The sequence below is a fragment of the Sminthopsis crassicaudata genome, chromosome 2 (genome assembly GCF_048593235.1).
Source record: "Sminthopsis crassicaudata isolate SCR6 chromosome 2, ASM4859323v1, whole genome shotgun sequence".
Taxonomy (NCBI): domain Eukaryota; kingdom Metazoa; phylum Chordata; class Mammalia; order Dasyuromorphia; family Dasyuridae; genus Sminthopsis; species Sminthopsis crassicaudata.
Window position 1 is genome coordinate 207,495,917 of NC_133618.1, and position 23,716 is coordinate 207,519,632.

General features: G+C 37.6%; 1 protein-coding gene across 2 annotated transcripts in view; it reads right to left on the reverse strand.

Annotated features, from left to right (window-relative positions):
• Nucleotides 1-14,775: 14,775 nt before the first annotated feature.
• GALNT14 (polypeptide N-acetylgalactosaminyltransferase 14) overlaps nt 14,776-23,716 on the reverse strand; it is a 295,893-nt gene continuing 286,952 nt past the window's right edge. For both annotated transcript variants that reach the window (XM_074288126.1, XM_074288127.1), the window contains exons 14-15: nt 17,988-18,107; nt 14,776-15,599 (exon numbers count right to left, since the gene is read on the reverse strand). In XM_074288126.1, coding sequence (XP_074144227.1) covers nt 15,441-15,599; nt 17,988-18,107 — 279 coding nt within the window. In that variant the 3' untranslated portion in view covers nt 14,776-15,440. The remainder of the gene's footprint in view (nt 15,600-17,987; nt 18,108-23,716) is intronic.

Genomic DNA, 23,716 nt, shown 5'->3' on the forward strand with positions numbered 1-23,716 from the left:
AGATGCAGGCGATGACCTTGGGGTCTAAGAGTTCCACAGCCCCTGCTTCAGCCACCTTCATGACTTGGAACACATTTTTCTCATTTTCCTATTCTCTTGGTGGTTGGGGTAGATATCTCTCTAACTCACCAATAGGTTTGAAGCCTGTTGGTTGCACTCAACCTGGTTTAAGAGTCTGCTGAGATAATTTTACTGGGGAGTAGCCCCTACGCATGCTCCAGTTTCTTGGAGTCACGACTGAAAGCCAAGTACATGATAGATACCAAAGGTGGTTGAGCAGGCCTGAAAAGGCCTCAGCAAGCCTAAATATCCAGAGGTGCTGAATATCCAAATCATACATAAATAGGATCATCAATCTTAGGATTATAGATATAGATTTAGAAACGACTGCCAATGGTCTCATTTTACAGATCAAGAAACTGAGGCTTAAGGAGGATAATCAAGTTATTCAAGATCACAAGGAGGAAATGGTCAGAGACAGGATTAGAATCAAAAGCCAACGAATAGCTCCTTTTTGGTTTTTCTATTGTACTATGTCTTTTATTCCACTTTGTGTAATGCATATCTTTATTGGTATCTGCTACAGACACCTAGACCCACCGTACATCATTCCATTGCTTTTGGGTCTCTAGCAATTTTTATTCTTCTAAGCTCTGCATATGATATCATATACATCATATGACATCATAGGGAAAAGGTTGGTATTAAGAAAGAAAAGCTTTGATAGTAGGGTCAGGTTGGAAACTCTAAAATGCTCTGCAGTTTCCTTAAGCTGATCCAGCCCACAGTCCTATTCAATTGTCAGTCCAGTCCATTGTCCATTTGTAGTGTCTGTCCAAGAGCTATTGGCTAGCTCAAGGGATTGCCAATTTCACAGCCTGCCATAATCTGAGCAACATGTGTTCTTCATCTATTTTATTTTCCCACGGAGATTTCCAGTTTGATGTCTTTATAGTGATCATATATCTCACTGAAGAGGCACTGGAGTATTTTGGCATTCAATGAAATCAGAACAAAATCATTTACCAACATCAATATTGGGAGAACCTCAGAATCTATTGGAATGTCTCTTTCATTTCAACTTCACCTTGGATAACCTCCCAGACACTGGCAAAAACTTTGTTTTATGCCTTGCTTGAAGGTAATTCTAGAGGGTCAGTGAACCAAGTTAGCTCTGGTCTCATCTATCATAGAATCTTATATAATATTAACATATTACATATGCATAATAGACACCATGTTGAAAGAGAGCTTTTAAGACTATATTTTGCTCTATTGAATAAAATGTGTAAAGGGTTTTTTGTTTTTGTTTTTGTAATCAACAAACAATAAACACAGCAGGATCTCATATTCTCTATACTCAGTTAATTGTGTGACTGTGAAAATGTTGTCTGCTGTAGAAAATTGCCTGTTTCTTTATCATGTTTTTATCCAGGATAACTTTGAGCCATTTACAAACTAATATCACAAATATTTTTTAGAGTTCAGAGAATGAGAGTGTAGGTCAATAGTTCAGCATGTCTTTTTGGTTAAAATATTTTTGTAATAAGGTCATTCATGATCTTTTCATCTTTTTGAAGTCTTTTGAAAATTAATTACTGAGTGCATTTAAGATTGTATCACATCTGACATAATCTTCTCTATCTCTCTGTGAAAAGAGGATTGGGGTAGGGGCATTATTGTAGCCCTATGTAGGAGGGATCTGGTACATATGTTAGGACCTCACACCTCAAATTTGTTTTGAGAAAAGAGAGCAAGACACACAGAAAGAATTAGATGCAGAGTCAGAAACAGAAAGAGACAGAGACACAAAGAGAAACAGAGACACAGAGAGGGAGACAGAAAACAGACCCAGAGAGAGTCTGGTCCAACTTTTCTTTCTATTTTCATCTTATTAAAGGAATTTCTGCTTCATCACATAGCACATTGGGTGCTGAGGTGGTATAATCCAAATGTGGTGTTTTCACTGTCACTGATGAGAATAGATCTAGAGAGATACTGGCAAATCTATTCCATGTCACTTCTATTTATTATCATTCTTCCAGTTTCATCTAAAAATGCTCTTGGTATGCTGTAGTTTATTTGCATCTCATCCCAAACTTTCTACATACTCTCCCTTTTATTGGTTTTTTTTTTGATATATATTAAAAAGTGCTGCTCACTTTCTACCATTCTTTTTTTGCAATGTTTTACAAATGACCTTGTACTTTAAATTGTTGTTGCTTTTGGTAGCCATGTTTATTTATTTGGTCAGAAGAGTATTTGCTAACTAACAATTAGAAGGCTATTTTAAACTTAAAGAAATATGGCTATTACTTTACATTAATCTAGAGCTATAAAAATAGTGATAATCAGAATCAATGTCTTAACTTTTATCCATTTCCCAGTGGTTAATGTCAGAAACTTGTTTAAACTGATCATATTAAAACTCTTGTAGTTGCTCTGAGTGTCTTATATTTATCCTTTCTTTAAGGGGAAGAATAGTGTGGTTTTGTTCAAAGACTAAACTTAGAGAAATAGAACCATCATTCTTATAGACACCCAGGCTTGCAATCTAAGTATCATTCTGGATTACTTGCTTTCATTCTCCTATAGCTAATCAAAGTTCTGTGATTTTTATCTTCATAACATCTATTGTATTTGTTCCTTCCTCCCTCTGACAGAGATACTATCCACCTTCAGGACCTCATCCCCTACCACCTGGCCTATTATAATAGCTTCTGGTTGATATACCTGCCTTAAAAGTCTCTTCCCACTCTAATCCTTCCTCCACCCTTCACTTAGCTATTAAAATGATTTTCCTAAAGCTAAAGTCTGACCATCATCCTGTTCAATAAATTTCAATTGTTGCCTATTACACCCAGGATGAAATATAAAATACTGTTTGATTTTTAAAGGCCTTTAAAATGCATTCCCTTCCAAATTTTAAATCTTCTTGTACTTCTCTTCCATGTTCTTTGTGACTCCTTGCTGTTCTTTGAGCAACAACCTGACTTTCTACATTTTCATTTTTTTTTTCCTAAGTGGATGGGATTCTCTCCCTTCTTACCTCTGTCTCTTAACTTTTTCAAGTTCTAGCCAAAGTTCTATCTTTTGCCATTTTTAGTCCTCCTTAATGTTAATGCTTTCTTTCTGAAGATGTTCAATTTATCCTATAAGTATCTTATTTGTGCACTATTTGCATGTTCTCTCTCCCATTATATACCTAGTGCTAAGCACAGTGCCTAGCATATAATAGGAGCTTAATAAATGCTTGTTGGTTTAATTTTTCTATTTTAGTGTTGATTCTGAATAGCCAAAAATTTGCCTGATTTTGGATTTTGAAATGACCCCCCTATCAATAATGTAAAGATGTAGTCAATTTCATTGTTTTTGCTTGTGTCTGTTTTTTGAGAATTCTGCAGTACCCTCCAACTCTTGAGATTTCTGATTCTCAGAGGTATTAATTATTTTAAGTGTGAAGCTTCTGACTTATTTTCAGACTTCATTCCTTCCTTAATTCTGAGCCATGTTTTTCAACATATTTCTTTTTTGTCAGTCTCTTCTGTGCCCATAGTTCACTGAAGTCAGAGAGTATTAAAGTATGTGATGACATAGTTTAAAAGAGGATCAGTCAGCAAGCATTTATTATTTGTTGGACACCATATTAAGATCTGGAAACACAAAGAAAGGCAAAAACATGATCCTTTAGGGAATTTGCATCATAATGGGAGAAACAACATGTAAATAACTTGGTATATACAGGCACATAGGCAGTAAATTATGTTGCATTCTCTCCTTTATCCTGTGCAACAGATATTAGTGAAAGGACAGCCGCTATTTTTTATGGAGATTTGTTTATATTTATCATGACAACTGCAAGGTGAGATATGAAACATTCTATAAGCCATATTGCTTGCAGTCTTTGGATACTCTTTGAATCAAATTCTTCCAACTCCTTTATTTGCCTCTCGAAGAAAAGCTTGTAGGAAAACTGAGATCCATTCCAGCTTTAGACCCTTACCAGCTGTGTGACTCTAGGCAAGTCATTTAATATCTGCTTGCCTCTATTTCCTTATCTATAATTGGAGATAATAATAGCCCTTACCTCCCAGGATGTTGTGAGGATCAAATGGGATAATTCTAAAATGTTTAGTACTGTGCCTGATACATAGCATATACACTATATAAATGTTAGTTATCATTATTATAAAGTTTCAACTTCTTTATTATATTTTTCAATTTCATTTATGGTGAGAAAGATATTAGGGATGGAGTTTAATTCTTCCTTAACTCATTTGTGACTGGAAACAGCTACAGAGAGAGTACCAAGAGATAAATGAGTAAATTTGATTATTTTCTTGCTTTCCCTCCTATTCTACCATTAGGTCAGAAATTGAAGGAAACAGCATAGGACTATAAGCCATTATATATTTTTATCTGTTTCGTGGGTTACAATAGCCTAAACATTCCTTGTTTAGTAGACAACTAAATAGGAATAAGAACTCTATTCTTAGCTTGGCTAATCTCAGAACAGTAGGTTGCCATTATTCAGGGTTATACCCAAACCTTCCCAGGATGCAATATCACCCAGAACTTGAAACTCTATTAGCATAGTCATGCCGGGGATAACCTCTATACTATAACGGGACAATGGAGATCTTTTGAAAAGTTGCTTTTATAAACTTTGATTGCTATGGAAATATCACCTGTTAGTTCTTTTGCTTAGGTAGTAAGTTCATCTTCGAAGCATTTCATTCCTCCAGACTCATTTATAATACAATCGAGACCTTCATAACCTAGCTCCTCCTACCTTTTAATTCTCCTCACACCTGATTCCTCTTTGATCCAATGCTGTTAATCTCCTGGAGGTTCCATAAATAAATCTCTTCATCTCTTTCCTCTGGGCATTTTCTCTGGCTGTTTCCCATGCTTGGAACATTCTCCCTCCTCTACTCTGTCGATTTATCCTCCCCTCTCTGGTTTCCTTTAAGGTCCAATTACAACCCTATCTTTTAAAGGAAGCCTTCCCCAAACTCTGTTAATCCTAGTACCTTCCTTCTGTTGCTTATTTTCGAATTATGCTGGATATAGCTTGTTTTGATTTCTTTTCAGACTGTAAGTTCCTTGAAGGGAGGGACTATTTTTGCAATTTCATTACATAGCATAATGCCTGACATATAGTAGGTACTTAATAAATATTTCTTAATTGTTTATATATCTGCTATGTGAATGATACTTTGTTGGGTATAGGGACTATACAGATGAAGCCAATGTAGTTCACTGTAAGTATAAGAAGAGGTAATCATCCTGGTCTACTGACCCCATGGTCTTCCTTTTTGTCCCCTAGATTATCTACTCTGTCCTCAATATTCTGCAGCATACCCAACTTCTATTGTGTAAAGATCAAATTGCAATGACCTCATATCATTGCAAGGAAAGCATTTTCCACTGTCAAATAGCTACTGGACTCATTATCCCATTTTTCATCCCTTACTGTGACCTGCCTTACCCATCATTGAATTTTTGTGCTGAAAGAGACCTTAGAAGTCATCTATTATAGCTATCATAAATTCACCTTTTTTTCTAGGTCCCTAGTGAAAATATTCCAGAATATACATCCAGAAATTTATATTCTTATACTCTCCTCCAATTCCATAATGGAAAAAAAATAGAATTGATAGGAAGGAAGAGATCTTTTCTCAATATAACTTTCTAATAACAAGTAGAGCAGTCTAATACTGAAGTACACTGCCATATATGTTTTAATCTTACCCTTAATACGAGTGTTCTGAGGTTGAAAGTCCCAGTCAGAAATGCTTAAGGAATGAATGTTGCATTGGAGCAGGGATGGAATTAGAAGATCACTAAGATCTTCTAATTCTAAGATTCTAGGCTAATAACCCAATTTTTCCCAATTTAATTTCTTTCCTTTAAAACATCCTTGACAGAAGGTCATCCAGCCTTTGCTTGAGTATTTCCAGTGATGCAGTGCTCACTCCTTAATGAGAAAATCTGTTCCATTGTTGGATGGGTCTAGTAATCAGGCAAACTGTCTTAGTGTAATTTCCACTTATTTCTGCTAAGTCTACCCTCTGAATACAGATAGAATGATTCTGCTCCTCTTAAAATATAATAAATCTTCAAATATTTGAAATTTCTCCCTTTATCCCTTTTCTAGGTTAAATATCTCCAGATCATTTAATTGATTCTTATATGATATGATTTCAAATTTCCTTGCCTTTACCTTAGCTCTCATCAATGAATCTTTTAAAATGTGGGCCTGATGCAATATACCAGATGTAGTGTGATTCAGGCCAAGGACAGCAGGACTATCACCATCATTGATTTTTGGCCCTCCTTATGCTTCTGTAAGTAGGACAGAGACCTGGGAATAGTAGAAAACATGAAGGGCAAAAGGTTTCCAGCATTGTTCCCACCTTTTTCAAGGTATCTAACTTTAGCTTTGAGGCTTATTAATGTTTCCATGTGATTTTAATGGCCTTGCTTCTAGTTACTGAGGTGGGTGGGCAGGAGTTGAAAGAAACCCAGTCATCTCAACATAAAGAATTTTGGAACTTCCTCTTTATAGTATTAGGGAGAAAAAAGATTTTAACCTGAGGGTATCTTTTGTATGATGACTGGATATCTGTGGGTTTGTTTGTTTGTTTGTTTGTTTTTTTGAAAAAAGCCTGAAAATATGTTGATTAACCCTAGGCATGTTGGCCAGGAAATATAACAAAAGATTAATAATTCACAGTTCCTCTGAGGAAGAAATCCTAGCAACAGAAGATAATCTCATCGGGTGACATAAGTAGCTCAGTGAGGGAAAAAATCCAGCAATAGATTAGAACAGCATCTCAGATTGGAATAGCAGCATGGAGGACAGAGTGGTGTAATGGTGAAACATGAGTTAGTTGTGGGGAGTGGAGATGTTTTAGCTCAAATATAACCTAGGGCCATGAGTCTGTGTGTGAGGTGATTTTTCCTTGTTAGTTATTTTGCTATTCTGTCCTAATTAAAAGTTTTTTCTTTAATTTATGATCGCTGCTCTGTTTGCAGAGAATTCTCTGCATAGCAACTTGAGTAATGTTTCCATAAAATTGGGCACACTCCCTGCATTTAGTCTGGGGAAATAATGGGTTATAGGATACTATAGGATATAAACTACACTTATTAATTTAACGAAGCTATCAGGGAGTCCAACATGATGGTATTAGTTTTATTTTTTTTTCATCATGTTACATTGGACATTCATATTGAGAATCTGACAAAAGGTAAATCTCAAGTACGACTGGGAAACCTTCCCCTTTTAATCTTTTTCTACATCTCCAAAGTAAATATAGCTTTGTAATTTTTTTAGGAGTAGTATGGGGAGGGAAAAGGTTATCATTATTAATAACTACTATTCTCTTTAGCCTTATGGAAGCTTCATCTTAGAATCCAGAGATTCTCAAATATATCCATTTAAACAACCACAGGATTTCCAGAAATCTCAAACTGCTGCTGGTCAATGAATCATCATCTCTGATTATCTTCCGCAATGAGCGAAGGTATCCCAGGTTTTTCTCCTTCCACCAGAACAAAACTGTTCACTGGCTCAGTTGAATAAAGTAACTAACTCTGTCACTGCACCAAAGATGCAGTTATTTTTCAAGGCATTTTTTTCTTTTTTTTTCTTTTTCTTCATTATGTTTGCAATTTTGTTTTATTATTTCCTGCTGGAAAGCTGTGAAATGGAAATGATGCAATCTACTGCTGTGAAATAATATTGTGCTTGAGTCTCTTCCCAATAAGCCCTTGAGGTTTACACCATGATGGCTTCATTAAATTAATCAGATACATAGCAAATGGAATAACTCTTTTGGCTGTGGACCTTTTCTTAATCCAGTTTAGGCTGCTTATAACCATGAACCATATATGAATCTAGTATTCTAGCACAAATCTCTCTCTCAAATCATTCAGAAGTCCCCTCTATAAGAGTTGTAAAAGGTGGTCTCCAAGCCTCTACTTAAACATTTAATGGGGAGCTCATAGCTTTATAAATGACAAATTAATGAAAGAATGACCCAAGAGGTCCTTTAAAGTTGAATCTGCCCAATCTGATGGTAGGGGGGGTACATATGCATCTCTAGTAATCAGCACCCCCAAGAGAGTGTCCAAGAAACTGCTAAGGAGGAATAACTGGAATTAGAGCAAGAAGGTTCAAATTCTGCTATGACATTTACTTCCCGTGTATTGATAAAGTTAACCTCCTTGAATTGTCGCTGTTCAATCATTTCCATCATGTTTGACTTCTTATGAACTCATGCAGGATTTTCTTGGTAAAGATATGAGTGGTTTGTAATTTACTTTTCCAGATCATTTTATAAATGAGGAAACTGAGGCAAAGTGACTAATCTGCAAAAGAAGGGGCTTGGATTAGATGATCTCTTCCTTTCATCGCTGGATCCTCACTCCAATTGTTGATGACTTGTTTAGAAAGCTCTATTTCAGATATGGCTACGAATCTTCTAAGTGATATAGGAATGTGATAGCTATGTATACAGTTGTCTGCGCTGAGACATAGTGGGAAAGGAAAGTAGCAGATTGTTCATGGCAGCCTTACAAGTTTATGGTGGAGATTTAAGTTAATGTAGACATTATTGTACAACCTGGAAACCATTGAAGAGTTTGGGTAGTGAAGGGGAAATGAAACAGGAGGACCAAAACACTGGAGCATGGAATTAGAACTGGATCTTTAGAAGTCATCTAGTATAATACCTTTTTCAAATGGAAAACTGAGGCTCCAAAAGACCAAAGGACAAAAATTTGTCCTTGAGGAAATTAAAAAATAATCCTATAGCCCTACAAAGAACCACATTGTTAGATATTTTGTAGAAAAATGGAGGACACATTCTCAATCCTAAAAGTTAATATAAGTGCATTATTTGAACAAATTTTTTTCTTTCTAGACAAGATGGAAATATTAAAGATTTCCATTACTGTCAGTTTTTTCCTTCTCGTTAGCATTTTCAATATTAAAATCTGTCATTATGAGGTAAAATATGCATGATCCCTAAACCTATGCATGCTGCAACAAGATTTTATTGTTGTAAATTTGTCTTCTCTTGTCTTCTATTCTGGCCTTCAACGTCCTATTTCTAATACACTGCTGTCTGATGACTGTAACCAGGAACTAATTAGGAAGTATGACTAGAGAATAAATAGAAACAGGAACCATTTAACCAGAAAAAAGAGAATAGAAGAGGAAAAACCAGTCATTGTATCCCTAAAGGACTTTGTTCAGGGACTAAGGGGACAGAAATAAAGATTGATGCTCTGTTCTGATTTCTAGTGAAAGAGAGGACAAAGGCAGAGTTAGGAGAGAAGAAGAAGGGGAAAGTAATAAGCATCTACTATGTAAGTACTGTCCTAAGTGCTTTACAAATAAATATTTCACTTAATTATTTGAAGAAGACCTTCAGAGTTTGGGAAAGTCAAGTCAAGTCCGGTTGCCTCACATGAAGCCTTTTGGAAAGCCATTAGGTTCTCACAATTTCTGAGTGGATCAACATAGTCTTGTTTGAAAGGGAATTACTCTTGCTAAACTCCTGGCCAGAAGCATCAAAGAACTCATTCCTGAGCTGGATATGAGATAAAAATACTGCCATTAGCAGTATTTCCTCTTTAGGAAACACTAGATCTCTGGATAGTATATCATAGGGAAGTAAATGCTACTTGTTGTAAGACCTTTTGTTTAATCTAATCACAGGCTTTATGGTGTGTGTCTTTAATAGAAATATCTCAGTGAGACCATAGTGCCTCCCGCTGGATTAGTTGCCAACAGTGAATAGCTAACCGAAGCCATATCCCCTAAAATCATCAATAATACTCGCTGGAGAATCTATGTCCTATCTGTCTCTAGTAAAAAATGACCTTTTTCCCTACGGAACCTAGCAGATTGAAACTGGTCATTGGGAGTTCCCTCATCTCCTTTCCTCCACACCTTAATACTCCTCTCTCTATCTTTATCTATCCTTTTTTGCAAGTTTAAACAGGAACTAAGTCTGAATTCTCATCTGCTGTTTACTATCTGTGTGAAGCTGGGCTGGGCACTTAAAATCCCTGGACCTCCCTTAGTTTTGTCAGCTGTAAAATGAGCACATACAACTAGATGCTCTTTCTGAGGTCTATGGATATTCTAACTCTGTAATTCTGATTAATTGAAACACAGAAGGGCCAGACTTCTAAACTGAATGGAGCAATCCATCCTTGGTGCAAACTAGGTCTGAACAATTCCTTAATCAATTTGGGAGGAGCAAAATGCTTCAAGCATTGGACAAAGACAGATGATCCCACACAGGAAATATTGGTTGGAAGATTTAGACATATCTCTGGACCCAGACACAACACAAGCCAGTGCAGAGTGAACGACTTTTGAGAGGGAATTGCATTAAGGGAGAGGAAGGATGGAATTTTTCTCCTTCCTCCTTCAACTGACCAAGATTGGGAGACAGTGAGTTTCTCTGTCTCTCTCTCTCTTTCTCCACACACAAATGTACCCTGCCTACATTACACATATCTGTATATATGAAGGAGTGTCCCCAGAAGCAACAGTGCCTGACAGCAACATTTTCCTTAGGATTTAAGAGATATATTGAGAACACACTACATATCGAAGAAAGGCAGCTTTGGGATTTTATAAGAGAGCTGACTCTTAGAGTCCAGAAGAGAGCTCTCCCTAAAGAGGAGTTTCATGAGGATTCTAGATCTAGAGCAGACTTAAAAATTATCTAATCCATCCCTTATCTAACAGATGAAGAAACGGAGGCCCCCTGGTTTTGCTCAGTACAGTGCTTTCTCAGAGTAGACACATGGTTATTGTTGAATTGGATAAATGATTTATATTCTTAAGCAGACTATCTGCTGGAAGGAGTGCCTCAAAGCTTAGTCATTAGCATTCCATTTTGTTAGTCAGGTATATTCCCCATTGTAAATTATTAAATTGACATTCTGGCTTACAAATCTGTTTCTTTAGAGTTTGGTTAACATGAATTAATTTTCCCCAGGGTACTCGGATGAACTGATTAAATAGTGCTCTTGACCTATAATGTTTGAGGAGCAGGCCCTAGATCAAAAGAACTTGCTTCTCTTCTATGTGAGCTGCAGCACCTTAGGCCTGAGTGCTGGATCTCTATCAGCCTAAATAGAGAAAACGTGATATTTTCACTCAATTACAAACCCTCGATATTAGGTTTTTGTTGTTTTTGTTTTTTTTACCCTTGTGTTACTGCTAGAAGATCTGAAAAGACCCTCTTGGGAAGAAAAGGTACAAATTATCTGTCACTTTGATTACTGTGGTGCCTCCAGCTACTCAATGTTAATTCAGCCTTGATGAATGACTTCACCAAGCATCATTTGCTCTCATTTGTTCTGAATTTAACCTGTGATGATAAAAATGGACACCCCTAAGGAAAGCCTCAGGAGGTCCTCTGGCTTGGTTCTTGCCTTGGCTTCTTGTTGCCATCTTGGGATATCCTGGGATAGAGGTGGATGGGGCTGTGATCCTTCAGAATGCAGGATAATAACTCTTTCTCCTGCCCAACTCAAGCCCACCCCACTGGAATGGGACCAGCCCCACCAGTCACTGATAGCAATTAAATATAAAGAAAAACCATGGCCCAAAGGAAAAGGCAGTGAGAGCCAGACTGCTAAACCGGAGACCACCAGCTTCACAAAAACAGCGGGCAAGGCTCAGGCCGCGGAGTAGAGACCAGACTGGGTTCAGCAGGATGGGATAAAACAAGTAATATCAGAGAGGGAATAGCAAATGATGCTTTGTTTCATGCAGTCTTCTAGTGGTAACATTGTAAACGGTGGAAAGGGGAGCCTTGAAACTTGAATTTCAGTAACTGGCATCTAGTAGGTGCTTGATAACTGTTTATTTGGTTGGGTTAGCTCTGATCCCTTCAAACTCCAAATGTAAGATTCTATGATCCTGGCACTGTGACTGGCTGACACCATTGTGGGCCCAGACAAAAAAATCCTAGCTCTTTCTCTCCTTAGTATTTCTCCTCCGTTCTGTGCACTGTGGTATAACATTGGAGGCCATCCATCATCTGAAGGTATAATCCATATGCAAATAAGGCAAGCTGCACAGGTACACAGTCTCATGTGACCTCGTTACTCTGTTAAAGTTTAAAACAGAAATCTATTTCTTCCTGCTTCATTCCCCCTTACCCTAACTCCAACCCTAGCGGTCACTTTCCTATCTTGCTATCTCTTAGCCCAAAGAAGTCCCAGGTCCATGGAGATGCAAGAAAGGTCCCTTTCTGTTTGGTTCTCAGTCTCCCCTTCTTTGCTTCTGGTCAAAGCAGTATTTCATAGTCTAATGAATCTTGAAATCAAAAGAACATTGACTCTGAAGGCAGAGGGCTTTAGCAAGTCACTGCTGTTGTTTATTCTTATTTGTAAAATGGTCAGGTTGGACTGGACTTTTGGAGTTCCCTTTACCTCTAGCTCTATGTACCTATGACTTCGTTCAGAGATTTTATGAAAGTTTTTCCCCTCTCTTCTGCTGGCAGTTTTTTTTAATAGTTGAAAGAGGAGATTCTTTGTCTCAATTGCAACCTAGCCTTAATCACTGAATGGGTACAGTCTCAAACTGAGACCTTAGCTTTTTAAAACTACGCCCAGATTTCACACTGCATTCAGGACCATCTCCATTCCTCCTGATTTGTGTCTGGCCACTGGACTCAGATGGCTTTGGAGGAAAAAGTAGGGAAGGGGACCTTGGCCATTCTCCCTCACTTCAATCCAATTCACTTGCATAGTGATATCATCTTCCTGGTGACATGGTTCTCTTCGAGAATGAAGGACAACAACCTCAGAAAATAGGTAGAGGCTAACTCTGTAGTCACATCTAGCCTCAGACACTAATTGTATGACCAAGTCACTTAACTTGTCCGTTTCAATTTCTTTAAACTTCAAATGAGAACAATAACACAAAAACTCTTAGTACAGTGCCTGCCGCATAGTAAGTGCTTTAATACGTGCTTCCTTCCTTCTTTCCATCCTTCCTTCCTTTCTTGCTCCTTTCCCTTTTTCCTTACCTTCTTGCTTCCTTCCCTTCTTCCTTCCTTCATTCCCCTCTCTCTCTCACACACAAAGCCAAGCTTAGTTCCTAAGATCTGAGGCTCCAATAGCAGTTCTATTTGTTCTTCTTTTCCAAACCCTTGTGAACCTCTTGGTCTTCAAAAACTCAGTCCCATTCAATGTCATCACCATTTAAGGCTCAAAACATCTCACATACCTGGTGGAGAACATTAGAATGCTTAAAATCCTGTATTTATTAACTTCACAAATCCTGCTCACCTGCCTCTAGTATTGACCTCTGCCTTGTATTACGCAATGATTAGCTCTCTAATTTCTAATGAACAAACAAGAAAATGTTGGCTCAGTTTCTTCATCTGTAAAAAGAGGGAGGAGATTGGACTAAATCAGGGCTCTGGTAAACTGTGGTCTAGGGGCCAAATCTGGTGCAGCCAGTTTTTGAAAGGCCTTCCGATTAAGAATTATCACTACATTTTAAAATACAATAAAATTTTATTTTAAAATGTAAAAACTATTCTTAGCTGGATGGGCTGTATGAAAATATACACAGCTGGCCAGATTTGGCCCTCTGGCTACATTTGCTAATCCCTGCAATGGACAGATGGTCTTAGACTTATAAACTTTTTGGACCATGGGCCCGATGTAGTATATTCCAGCACAGTATTCCATTTAGTTTTCACTATATTCTACTCTTTCCTATGTCCCGACTCAAGGGAAAGGAAACAAATTGAGGTCCATTAGACCTTGTTTGAAAGGCACTTTGAAGACCCAGGATATCAGATATTAGAACCTTATTCACTTCCCAGAGCACATGTACAAAAATACCTGCACTCAACAAATCCAACTAATTTGAAAAAAAATCATAGCACACATATATGTATATAGCTAAATTATTAAATATGTGTACTTATAGTGAATATATTAACATGGGCATACATACACATATATAAATATATTTTAAATTATTTGGGGTTTGTTGAGTGAAGTATATGTGCATATATAGACATATACATATAACACACAACACAATGTAATATACCTACACACATATATATACACCCAGATGCAAGTCATTGGGATTTACCAAGTAATGTCCTAGAGCTGTCATAAGATCAGGCCATCCTAAGCTTGTAACTTCATTATCTATTTTTTGTTGTTCACTCATCTTAATCATGTCTAACTCTTCCCGACCTCATTTTGGATTTTCAACATCTATAATCCTACCTAATTAATTAAACATTCTTCCCTTCTGCACACAGGAAGAGCTGGTCTTCCTATTGCTTCCCAACATACTCCATTCCGATTCCCATTCTCCATTTTTGCTCTCTCTCTCTCTGTCTCTCTGTCTGTCTCTCTCCTCTGCCTTTTCTTCAGAATCCCTAATATCCTTCAGAGCTCAGCTTAAGTGCCATTTTCCGTGTTTATCTTTTCCTGATCTCCTACCTACAGTGCCCCTTCCCTATAAAAATTTACCTGGTATCTATTTGGTATGTAGATATATGTATTCACGTTTCCTGATGAAATATAAGGTCCTTATACGCAGGATTTTGCCTTTGTATTTCCAGAACCTAGGAGAGTGCCTATATAGTAGGCATTTGATAAATGCATGTTGATTAATTGATTGAAGTTCCTTGTGAGGACCATGTGTACCAGAGGTCTTTCTGAACCCAAGGGAGTTTTAATTATACTCAGCAGACTTAATTACTAAACAGAATATAGTCTCTTTACTAAGGCAGGAAACCAGATCCAATTAATTACAAGATCCCATTCCCAGAATATTCTGGCAAATGGACATTTTACTGTATTAACAACATCTTTTCTTAGCACAAGTCAAAGCTTTGCTCATATATACAAAGAGAATCTGCTGACTTCTAATAGTCTTTATTTGGTCTGCAAACGGTTCTGCTCCTCCTCTCTGGTGTCATGGCAGCCAGAAGACGCCCAGAGGTCTTCCCATTGGCTCTGTTTCTGTTACAAAGGGAAAATAAAAGAAAAAACAACAAATGTGCAGCTTCCAACTGGCTCTCTGTCTGTCTGTCTGTCTGTCTCTCTCTCACACACACACACACTCACTCACTCCCGGACCAGGAGAAGGCACCAGCTTGTGCTGGAAGGAGCCCCATTGTGGGGGAGAACAGGGCCCCCGTAGCTTGTGGTCTCTGAGGCGCCGCTCAGCAGGCGTCCCTTCCTCCGTCAGACCAAGAGGGCCACTCCTCTGGTCTGCACGTGGCTCTGTCTCTGCCTTCCACGCCAGGAGGCCTTCCTAGCCTCTCTCAGCTTGCCACGCCTTGAGTTGTCCCCTTCTGGGCAGGTGTTTCGTGCCTGTCCAGAGCTGCTTCCTGCTGGGTCTGCCCAGGAAGCTCTGGTCACGAGAACACCATGTCCCAGCGCTGGCTCATGACCGACGTCTCACAAGGGTTGATGACCATCTCCCTGCTGTCCTCAGTGCCGTCTCCCATTATGTCTGTATCTAGGCAGAGGCGGGAGGCCATGTGCTTGATTCGGGGACCATACTTGGCCCATCGCTGGTAAAAGCAAGGAGGAAAGAGAATGAGCTGAGAACTTGCTGACTAATAGCCCTTTCCCTATCAACAACTCCATGAGTGATGGCCTAATAAAAAATGCTTAAGGTATATGGCTAGGACCTTCTAGGGAATTGATCTCACACAATAATAAAGTGGCAACTAATTGCTCAGGCAAGTGTGGGTTCTTGTTTTCCTTTTTTTTTTTTTTTTTTAAATTAAAACACACACGTATATAAGTCAATATGTCTTCCAGGAAAGCTTATTAGGAGAAGATCTCTGACCTGAGAATAGGCTTGGGGGGTGGAAAATAATTTGCAAAAACATTTAAAGTAATTTTATATCAGTGAGTGCATGGATGGGGGTGGGGAGGAGAACTGATTTAGACCCAAAACTCTGGGAATCACCTAATCCAACCTCCTCATGTTACAGATAAGAAAGCAGACTTAGAAATGTGTGATTTCCCAAGAGCACCTAGGCATTAAGTGGTGCAGAAGGTGGCGAACCTAGGTACTCAACATTCAAATCCAACACCCTTTACATGCCCTGAGATATGGAGACGGTGGGTATGGCTGGCAATGATGAGCTTTCTCCATGCGGGGTCAGGAAATGGGGGACTGAAAGATTGGTTTCCCAAAGGTCACTTGGTGCCAGAATCAAGATGAGTTACAGCCCACACTGATCCGGATGAGCAGATACATTTTATGCTGTGGAGGAACCAGGAGGCATAAAACATCACCTGTATATTAGTATAGCATTAAGTACCAGAATACCAAGCCTTCTGATATCTATTTGTATCTATCGTAAGCTGGTTGAATACAGAACTACGGCATGATAACAACACATTTATATCCAGTTTCCAGTTTCTGACCCTATTAGGTTAGTCAGATGAATGTTACTATTCTCCATTTTGGGGGTGGGTGGGAAGGAGTGGTTGGATCTGTAATTTTATTGGTGTAGGGCAGAGATGCCAAACACAAGGCCCAATTACAACTAGAACCAGATTAAAATGTAATTGGGAAATATTTTTAAAAGAGATAAAACTACATAGAACATAGTTAAAGTTAATAGGTAGTTTTCTAAGTCAAAATGGGAGCAGCAGGTAAATTTCTATTTTTTCTTCCCACCTAGATATGACACCGTTAGACACAAATATCTAGATTTAGATATAGATATACACATATGTCTGTATGTACATATACATGAGCATGTGTGTGTGTGTGTGTATATATATATGTATATATATATATATATATATATATATATAAATACATACCAATTCTATACACAATTCTATCACTGTTTTCTTTGAATAGCATCTTTTTTCATGTGTCCTTTGTAGGTAATTTGGGTCTTTATAATAGTAAAAATGACTTATTTATTTAATAATTTGTTTTATTCTATAAATTCTATAAATAGAAATAAAATAAATTCTATAAATTAGAAATAAAATAAATAAAAATGTAAAAAGAGAGAGACAATGGCTAGGGAGAAAAAGTGAAGAGCAGAGATCCTTATGGTTTAGTGGCCCCCATTTCTAGTGAAGTCTTACACCACCGGTATAAACAACTCCATGTAGCAATGTAGGTCAGCAACTATTCAGTAATTTAAAACTCTGGTTGCCTAGCCACTGAGTGGTGAAATGACTTAGTCACCAAGCCACCATTATTCAGAGGGTAGAATTTTAACCCAGATGTCCTTATGACATCACCCACAAAAGCTGCCCTAAACCTCTTTTCTCCCGAAGCTTCCCATCTCTCACCTTCCCCACCCCTCAGCTAAGGACTTCTTATCCTGCTTTACTGAGAAAACCAGTCTTTCACCTTGAGCTCCTTCTGTTTTCTTCATTTTAAGACTCTGAACCGATTCTGATTATTCTTCCTTTTTCCTAGACTCTAATAATGAGACGGTCCTTCTTTCTAAAACCAATTTTTTCTACACGCACCTTTGATACTATCTCTTCCCACTTTCTCTGGCAGATTGAGACCTCAATCATTGTCTCTCTAATCTTCAATCTCTCTCCATCTATTGGTTCCTTTCTTACTACCTTCAAACATGTCTGAGCCTCTATAATTCCTAAAATACCCTCACTAGGCCCTATAATTCCCCCAAGTTATGGACATCTCCCTTCCCATTCTTGGTCAAAGTGATTGAAAAAGTTGTCTACACTTGCTGCCCTTCCTTTCTCTCCTCAGTTTTTTGAAATCTGGCTTTGGTGGGTGATTATCTGTAGCATGTCCCATGAGTTTATTTTCTCCCTTTCCTTTTCTGATATTGTAATTTTCTTTCCTTCCTCTTCTTCTCCCAAACCTATGACCAAAGTTCATTTATAGAACTTGATATCTTGAAGTATTGGTCTTGGGCCCTGTAATAGGCCCACTTGATCCTCACCTGTTTATCATCTCCTTCTTTGCAAGGAGAAAGCTGCACTTGAGAACCAGGGAAAAGCATATGTACCGATAAGCACAGTTGCTGCTGGCAGATCTGCTGGGCGTAGGTATAGGCCCATTCCTGAAAGAGAATGGAAAGAAAGGAGGAGGAACTCAAATTTGGAAATTCTGGAATCCTGCAGATTGGAATATTTTACAAGGAAGAGGAGAAGGAGGAGAAAGAGAAAAAGGAGGAGGGAAAAGAAAATGGAAATGGTGTTAAGAACAACAGTGATGATGGCTCAGATTTGGGTTTGGAAAGATCTTTGCACGCAGAGGATTATCACTAGTTATCAATACTAGGCAGTGTATCATAGTCAATTCCTGTTCTTTGAATATCTTTTCTCCAAATCGATGTTTTGTGTGGTGACAGGTCACTTCAATGAGAGGTATTCATCAAAGGAAAGGATAGAGAAAGATAGTAGAGGAAAAAAAAGAAGAGGGGAAAAGAGAAATAGACAGAGACAGGGACAGAGAGACAAAGACACACAGAGAGACAGACAGAGACAGAATCAGAGGCAAGAGAATGATGGGAGAAATGGGAAGGGGGAAGATTACACTTAGGAACCACTCTTAATAGTAAAGATCAAGGGGCTGAAAAGCCACATTTCCTCTCTCTTCAAACCTTTTTCCTCTACAATATAGCCTCCACAAGACAAAATTTATATTTAAGTGTAAACTTTCTTTCTCAAGAAACTCTAGTGATTCCCTGTTCCCTCTCCTATAAAATATTTCTTTTGTTTGGCATTTAAAGCCCTTCTCATTCATATATTCTCTTCTCCAATGACACTGGCTAGTTTGCTAATCCCCGAACTTGGAATTTTCCCTCTTGCTTCGGATCTTTGCATAGGTTCTCTTCTAGACTGAAAACATTCTTCTCTTCAGTGATTTCTCTTGGAATCCAAAACTTCCTTTAAGGTTCAGCTCAGGGACCATCTTATACAAGGAGCATTTCCTGATCTCACTCCCCAGTTGTTGATGCTTATCCACAAAACAAGTATAGCTGTTGGAGCCTTCCCTACTTGCATATAAGTCCCTTGAGGTTAGGAACAGTTTCCTTTTTGGTCTTTGTATACTTAGAGTTCAGAAGAGTACATTACATGTAGCAAATTCTTATGAACTGAATTTCATTGAATTAGAGGTCCAAGAGACCTTAAAGGCCATAGAGTTCAATCTTATTTTTTGACAGATGAAGAAAATAAGAAAAAGAAATATCAGGTGTTTGATACATTTATATTACTATTACTACTACAGTTATTATTGTTAGTAAAAATAAAAACATGATGCATTTATATAGCACTTTTAAGGTTTGCAAAGTCCTTTCCACATGCTATCCCATTTAATCCACTTATTAGCCTAGAAGGCAGGTGCTCTTATTGTCCCAATATTACATATAAAGCAACTGAGGCTAAGGGAGATCAAGTAACTTGCCCAGAGTCACACAGCAAGTAAGTGTCTGAGGCTAGATTTGAACTGGGTCTTCTTAACTCTAAGTCATGCACTCTACATAATTAAGATTTGAAGTCAGGTTCTCTGAAAATTCAATGCTTCTCTCATGATTCCAAGCTGTTGCATTTCAGTCCCTTGATCCCTTTTTCACATGGCTAAGGCCTAAGGTTTGCTAAAAGATTTTCTGACAGCCTGGAAGGAAGAGAAATTTGCAGAGTTTATCAAGACAAATGGCTATATTTATACAACATCTTTCATGTGAAAATCCCCAATTCTCTTTAAATGGTTCACTGTTCTTAACTCTCTGTTGAGCTGAGAATGGGGACGTAGAAGGATACCATGGGAAACCTGAATCTGCTAAGACTCTTCCTTTCTTCTCGGAAAATGGGGATAATTCAGGGAATTGCTCCTTCTTTTCCTCACACTGGCGAGATAAAGATAAATGACCCAGGATTATAGACTAAAAGGGACTTTTAGAGGTCATCTAGTCTGATCTCTTCATACAAAGGAAAAGGAAGCCAAGAAAGGTGAATTGATTTTCACTTAAAATGCATTTAAAATTGCACTTTCATTTTCAGTTTCAAATTTTCTCACTCCTTTCACTCTCTCCTTCACTTATTGAGAAGGCAAGGAATATTCTAACCAGTATACATACAAAATTATTTAAACTACATTTTTATCAGCCATATTCTAGGGGAAAATAGCAAGGAAAATAAAGAGAAATTGCTTTAATTTGGACTTAGAATCCATTAGTTCTCTATCTGGAGGATGACAGAATTTTACATCATGACTCCTCTTGATTGTGGTGGATCATTGTATTGATCAGAGTTACTAAGTCTTTCACAGTTGATTATCTTTACACTATTGCTGTTACTGTAGATTGTTCTCCTATTCTGCTCACTTCATTTTGCATCATTTCATATGTCTTCCCAAGGTTTTGTTTTGAAGCCATTTGCTTCATCATTTCCTATGGCATTTATGTGTTCTATCATATTCACATACCATAACTTGTTCAGCCATTCCTCAGTTAATGAGCTTCCCCTCAGTTTCCAATTTTTTGCAACCACAAAAAGAACTGCTCTAAATTTGCTTCTAAACATGGATATTTTCCCTTCTCCTTTGATCTCCTTGGGATATAAATAGTAATAGTATTGTTGTTATAAACCTTTGAGCATAGTTTCAAGTTGACCTCCAGGATGGTTAGGCTAGTTCACCCCTCCACCAAGAGTGCATTAGTGTAACTATTTCTTTACAACCCCCCAGAATGTTATTCTCCTTTTCTGTCATCTTAGCCAATCTGATGGGTATGAGGTGGTAGCTCAGAATTGTTTTAACTTGCATTCCTCTAATTATTGGTGTTTTAGAGGATTTTATAAGACTTTTGAGAGCTTTGACTTCTTCCTCCAAAAACTGCCGTTCCATATTCTTTGACTATTAATTAATTAATTAATTAGTGAAAGCCTCTTATTTTTATAAATTTGGCTCAATTCCATATATATTTGAGAAATTACATTTATCAGAAAGACTGACTGCAAAATTCCTCTCTTCCCCAATTTCCTGCTTTTCTTCTAATTTTTTTTGGCTGTATTGGTTTTGTTTGTATAAAACGGTTTTAATGTTATGTAATTAAAATTATCTTTTTTGCCCTTTGTGAAACTCAATATTATCTTTTGTTCGGTCATGACCTCTTCCCCTGATAGATCTGACAAGTAATTTCTTCCTTGTTCCCCTTATTTGTTGATGTTGTCATCCTTTATGTCTAAATCACGTGTCTATTTTGAGTTCATGAAGTGAGATGCTGGTTTATGCCTAGTTTCCACCATACTACTTTCCAGTCCACACTTTTTTCCTTTACCATTTTTTTTGGCAAGGCAATCTGCATCCAGAGAGAGGACTGTGGGGACTGTGTGAATCACAACATGGTGTTTTCACTTTTGGTTGTTGTTGTTTGCTTGCTTTTTCTTTTCTTTTCTTTTTCTTTCTCATTTATTCCCTTTTTGATCTGATTTTTCTTGTGAAATGATAATTGTGGAGGTGTGTATAAAAGAATTGCACATGTTAAACATATATTGGATTTCTTGCTATCGAGGGGAGAGGGTGGTGAGAAGGGAAGGAGAAAAGAATTTCGTACAATGTTTTGCAAGGATAAATGTTAAAGAGTATCTTTGCATGTATTTTGAAAATAAAAACTAAAAAAAGAAAAATGAGAAAAGATACAGGGCATTGAATCCCTACCATTTCAAAAGTAACTATATTTCAATAAAGTAGAAAATATAAATGTAAAAAAATGACTTGCCCAGAGTCACATAGTAAGTGTCAAGGTCAGTTTTAGACTCAGATCCTCCTGACTTCAGGGCTGGTGACCCATCCACTGTACCACTTAGTTGTTCCTCCTTTTTTCATTAATTCCCTTTACAGTTTTGGCCTTTTGTTCCTTTGTATGAATTTTGTTATTCTCTTTGTTCTATAAAGTAATCATTTGGTGGCTTGATCAGAACAGAATTGAATAAGTGAATTAATTTGGGTAGCAAATTTAGTATATTGACTCAGTTTACTCATGAGCAATTAATATTTTTCCAGTTATTCAGATCTGTTTTTATTTGTATGAAAAGTGTTTTGTAATTGTGTTCATATAGTTTTATGCCATGTAGTAGGGTCAATTTTTATAAAGATGGCACGTATAGATAAAAAAGCATATTGCTTTCTATTTCCATTCAACAGTCTCCATAAAGCTATCATATCTAACTTTTCTAAAATTCCATTCAATTTTTTCATTTCTTGTTTATTTTATAATTAGATTTGTCTAAATCTGAGGCAGGTAAGTTGAAGTCCCCCATTTGTATAGCTTTACTATTTCCTCCTGTAATTCCTTTAACATCTTCTTCAAGAGTTTAGATGATGTCACTTGGTGCATATATACTAAGAATTTGGTTTGACAAGCTTTTTAAAGTTGTTATAGAAGAGTGTGTCTGTCTGTCTGTCTCTGTCTCTCTCATAGATGAAGGAAGGGAAGCTGTCAAGAACTATATTACTTCTCTGCCCACGTACTTCTTGCCCAGACAATGAATAAAAACAAGCAAAACAGTTAACTAAAGGAGACTTGTTTAGCCATAACAAGCTAATATTCACTGAGTAGTAAGAAAGGATGCAGTTAGTCCATCATTTCAGTGGTCTGAACATCCAGAATAAATGTCAGGGGTTATGAGAAGGCCCAGGTGCAGAGCTGCTGAGACGGACCAGATAATTAGCCTCTTCTGGGTTCAGAGGCTGTTTCTTGACTCAACCAACTGAACTGATTTCACTCGTGAAAGCTCCCTTGCCCCTGGGTTGCCCATTGTGGCTCTTTGGTACATGGTAATAATATAAAAAGGCTGAATTAACAAAGTCTTGAGAATGGTTTCAATACCTTTCAAAGAAAAAATTAACCTTAAGTTGCTTGAGGATAAAGGTTAAGATATAGTTTCCACTATAAAAACGCAAGTTCCTTGAAAGCAGGGCTTATTTTGCATCTTCTCATTGTTTTCTCATTCCAACCAGTTATTTTCAAATGCCTTTCTCAGTGAGTGTCTAGGCTCAGCTCTTTCCAGGGCAGGAGCCAAGGCAAAAACTGCTGTGGCTGACAAGTCTTTCTTGCATCTGATATACTGTTAATCTTCTTTTCAGAGTTACCTATCATGTCCATTCTTGATGACAGTCTACATCTTGACTTCCTCACAGTGAATTCTCCTATTTGACCCGTGTGTATGAGTCTTGGCTTGCATTCATTTGTTCTCATGGAATTAATCTGGATCTGGTGTTTTCATTGTTTTGATTTCCCTCGTTAAAGACATTCTGATGCATACTGATCCATGTGATACTGGCCCCTAATATAACTTTAGGCTTCAAATCTGGTCTGCCCTTTCTATGTAAATGTTTGTTATCACCACCACGACCACCACCACCATCATCTTTATTTCATCTTATTCCAAATCAATGATTCTTTTAAGTCAAAAATAAACATGTCATCTCATCAGGATAGGGCTTGCCTGAGCCACAGACCCTTGTAAGGCTTGTTAGTTTTCTCCCTTTACTCTTATATGATTTGGGAATAGCCTCACAATTCCAATTTTACAGATGATGAAACAAGAAAAATAACTTATTTGAAGTCACAGGGCAAGCAGATGGTTAAGTTAAGAAACAACCTCTGAACGCAGAAGCTTCTAATTTACCTTCATCAGGGAGCTCTGCTCCTGGGCTTTTTCA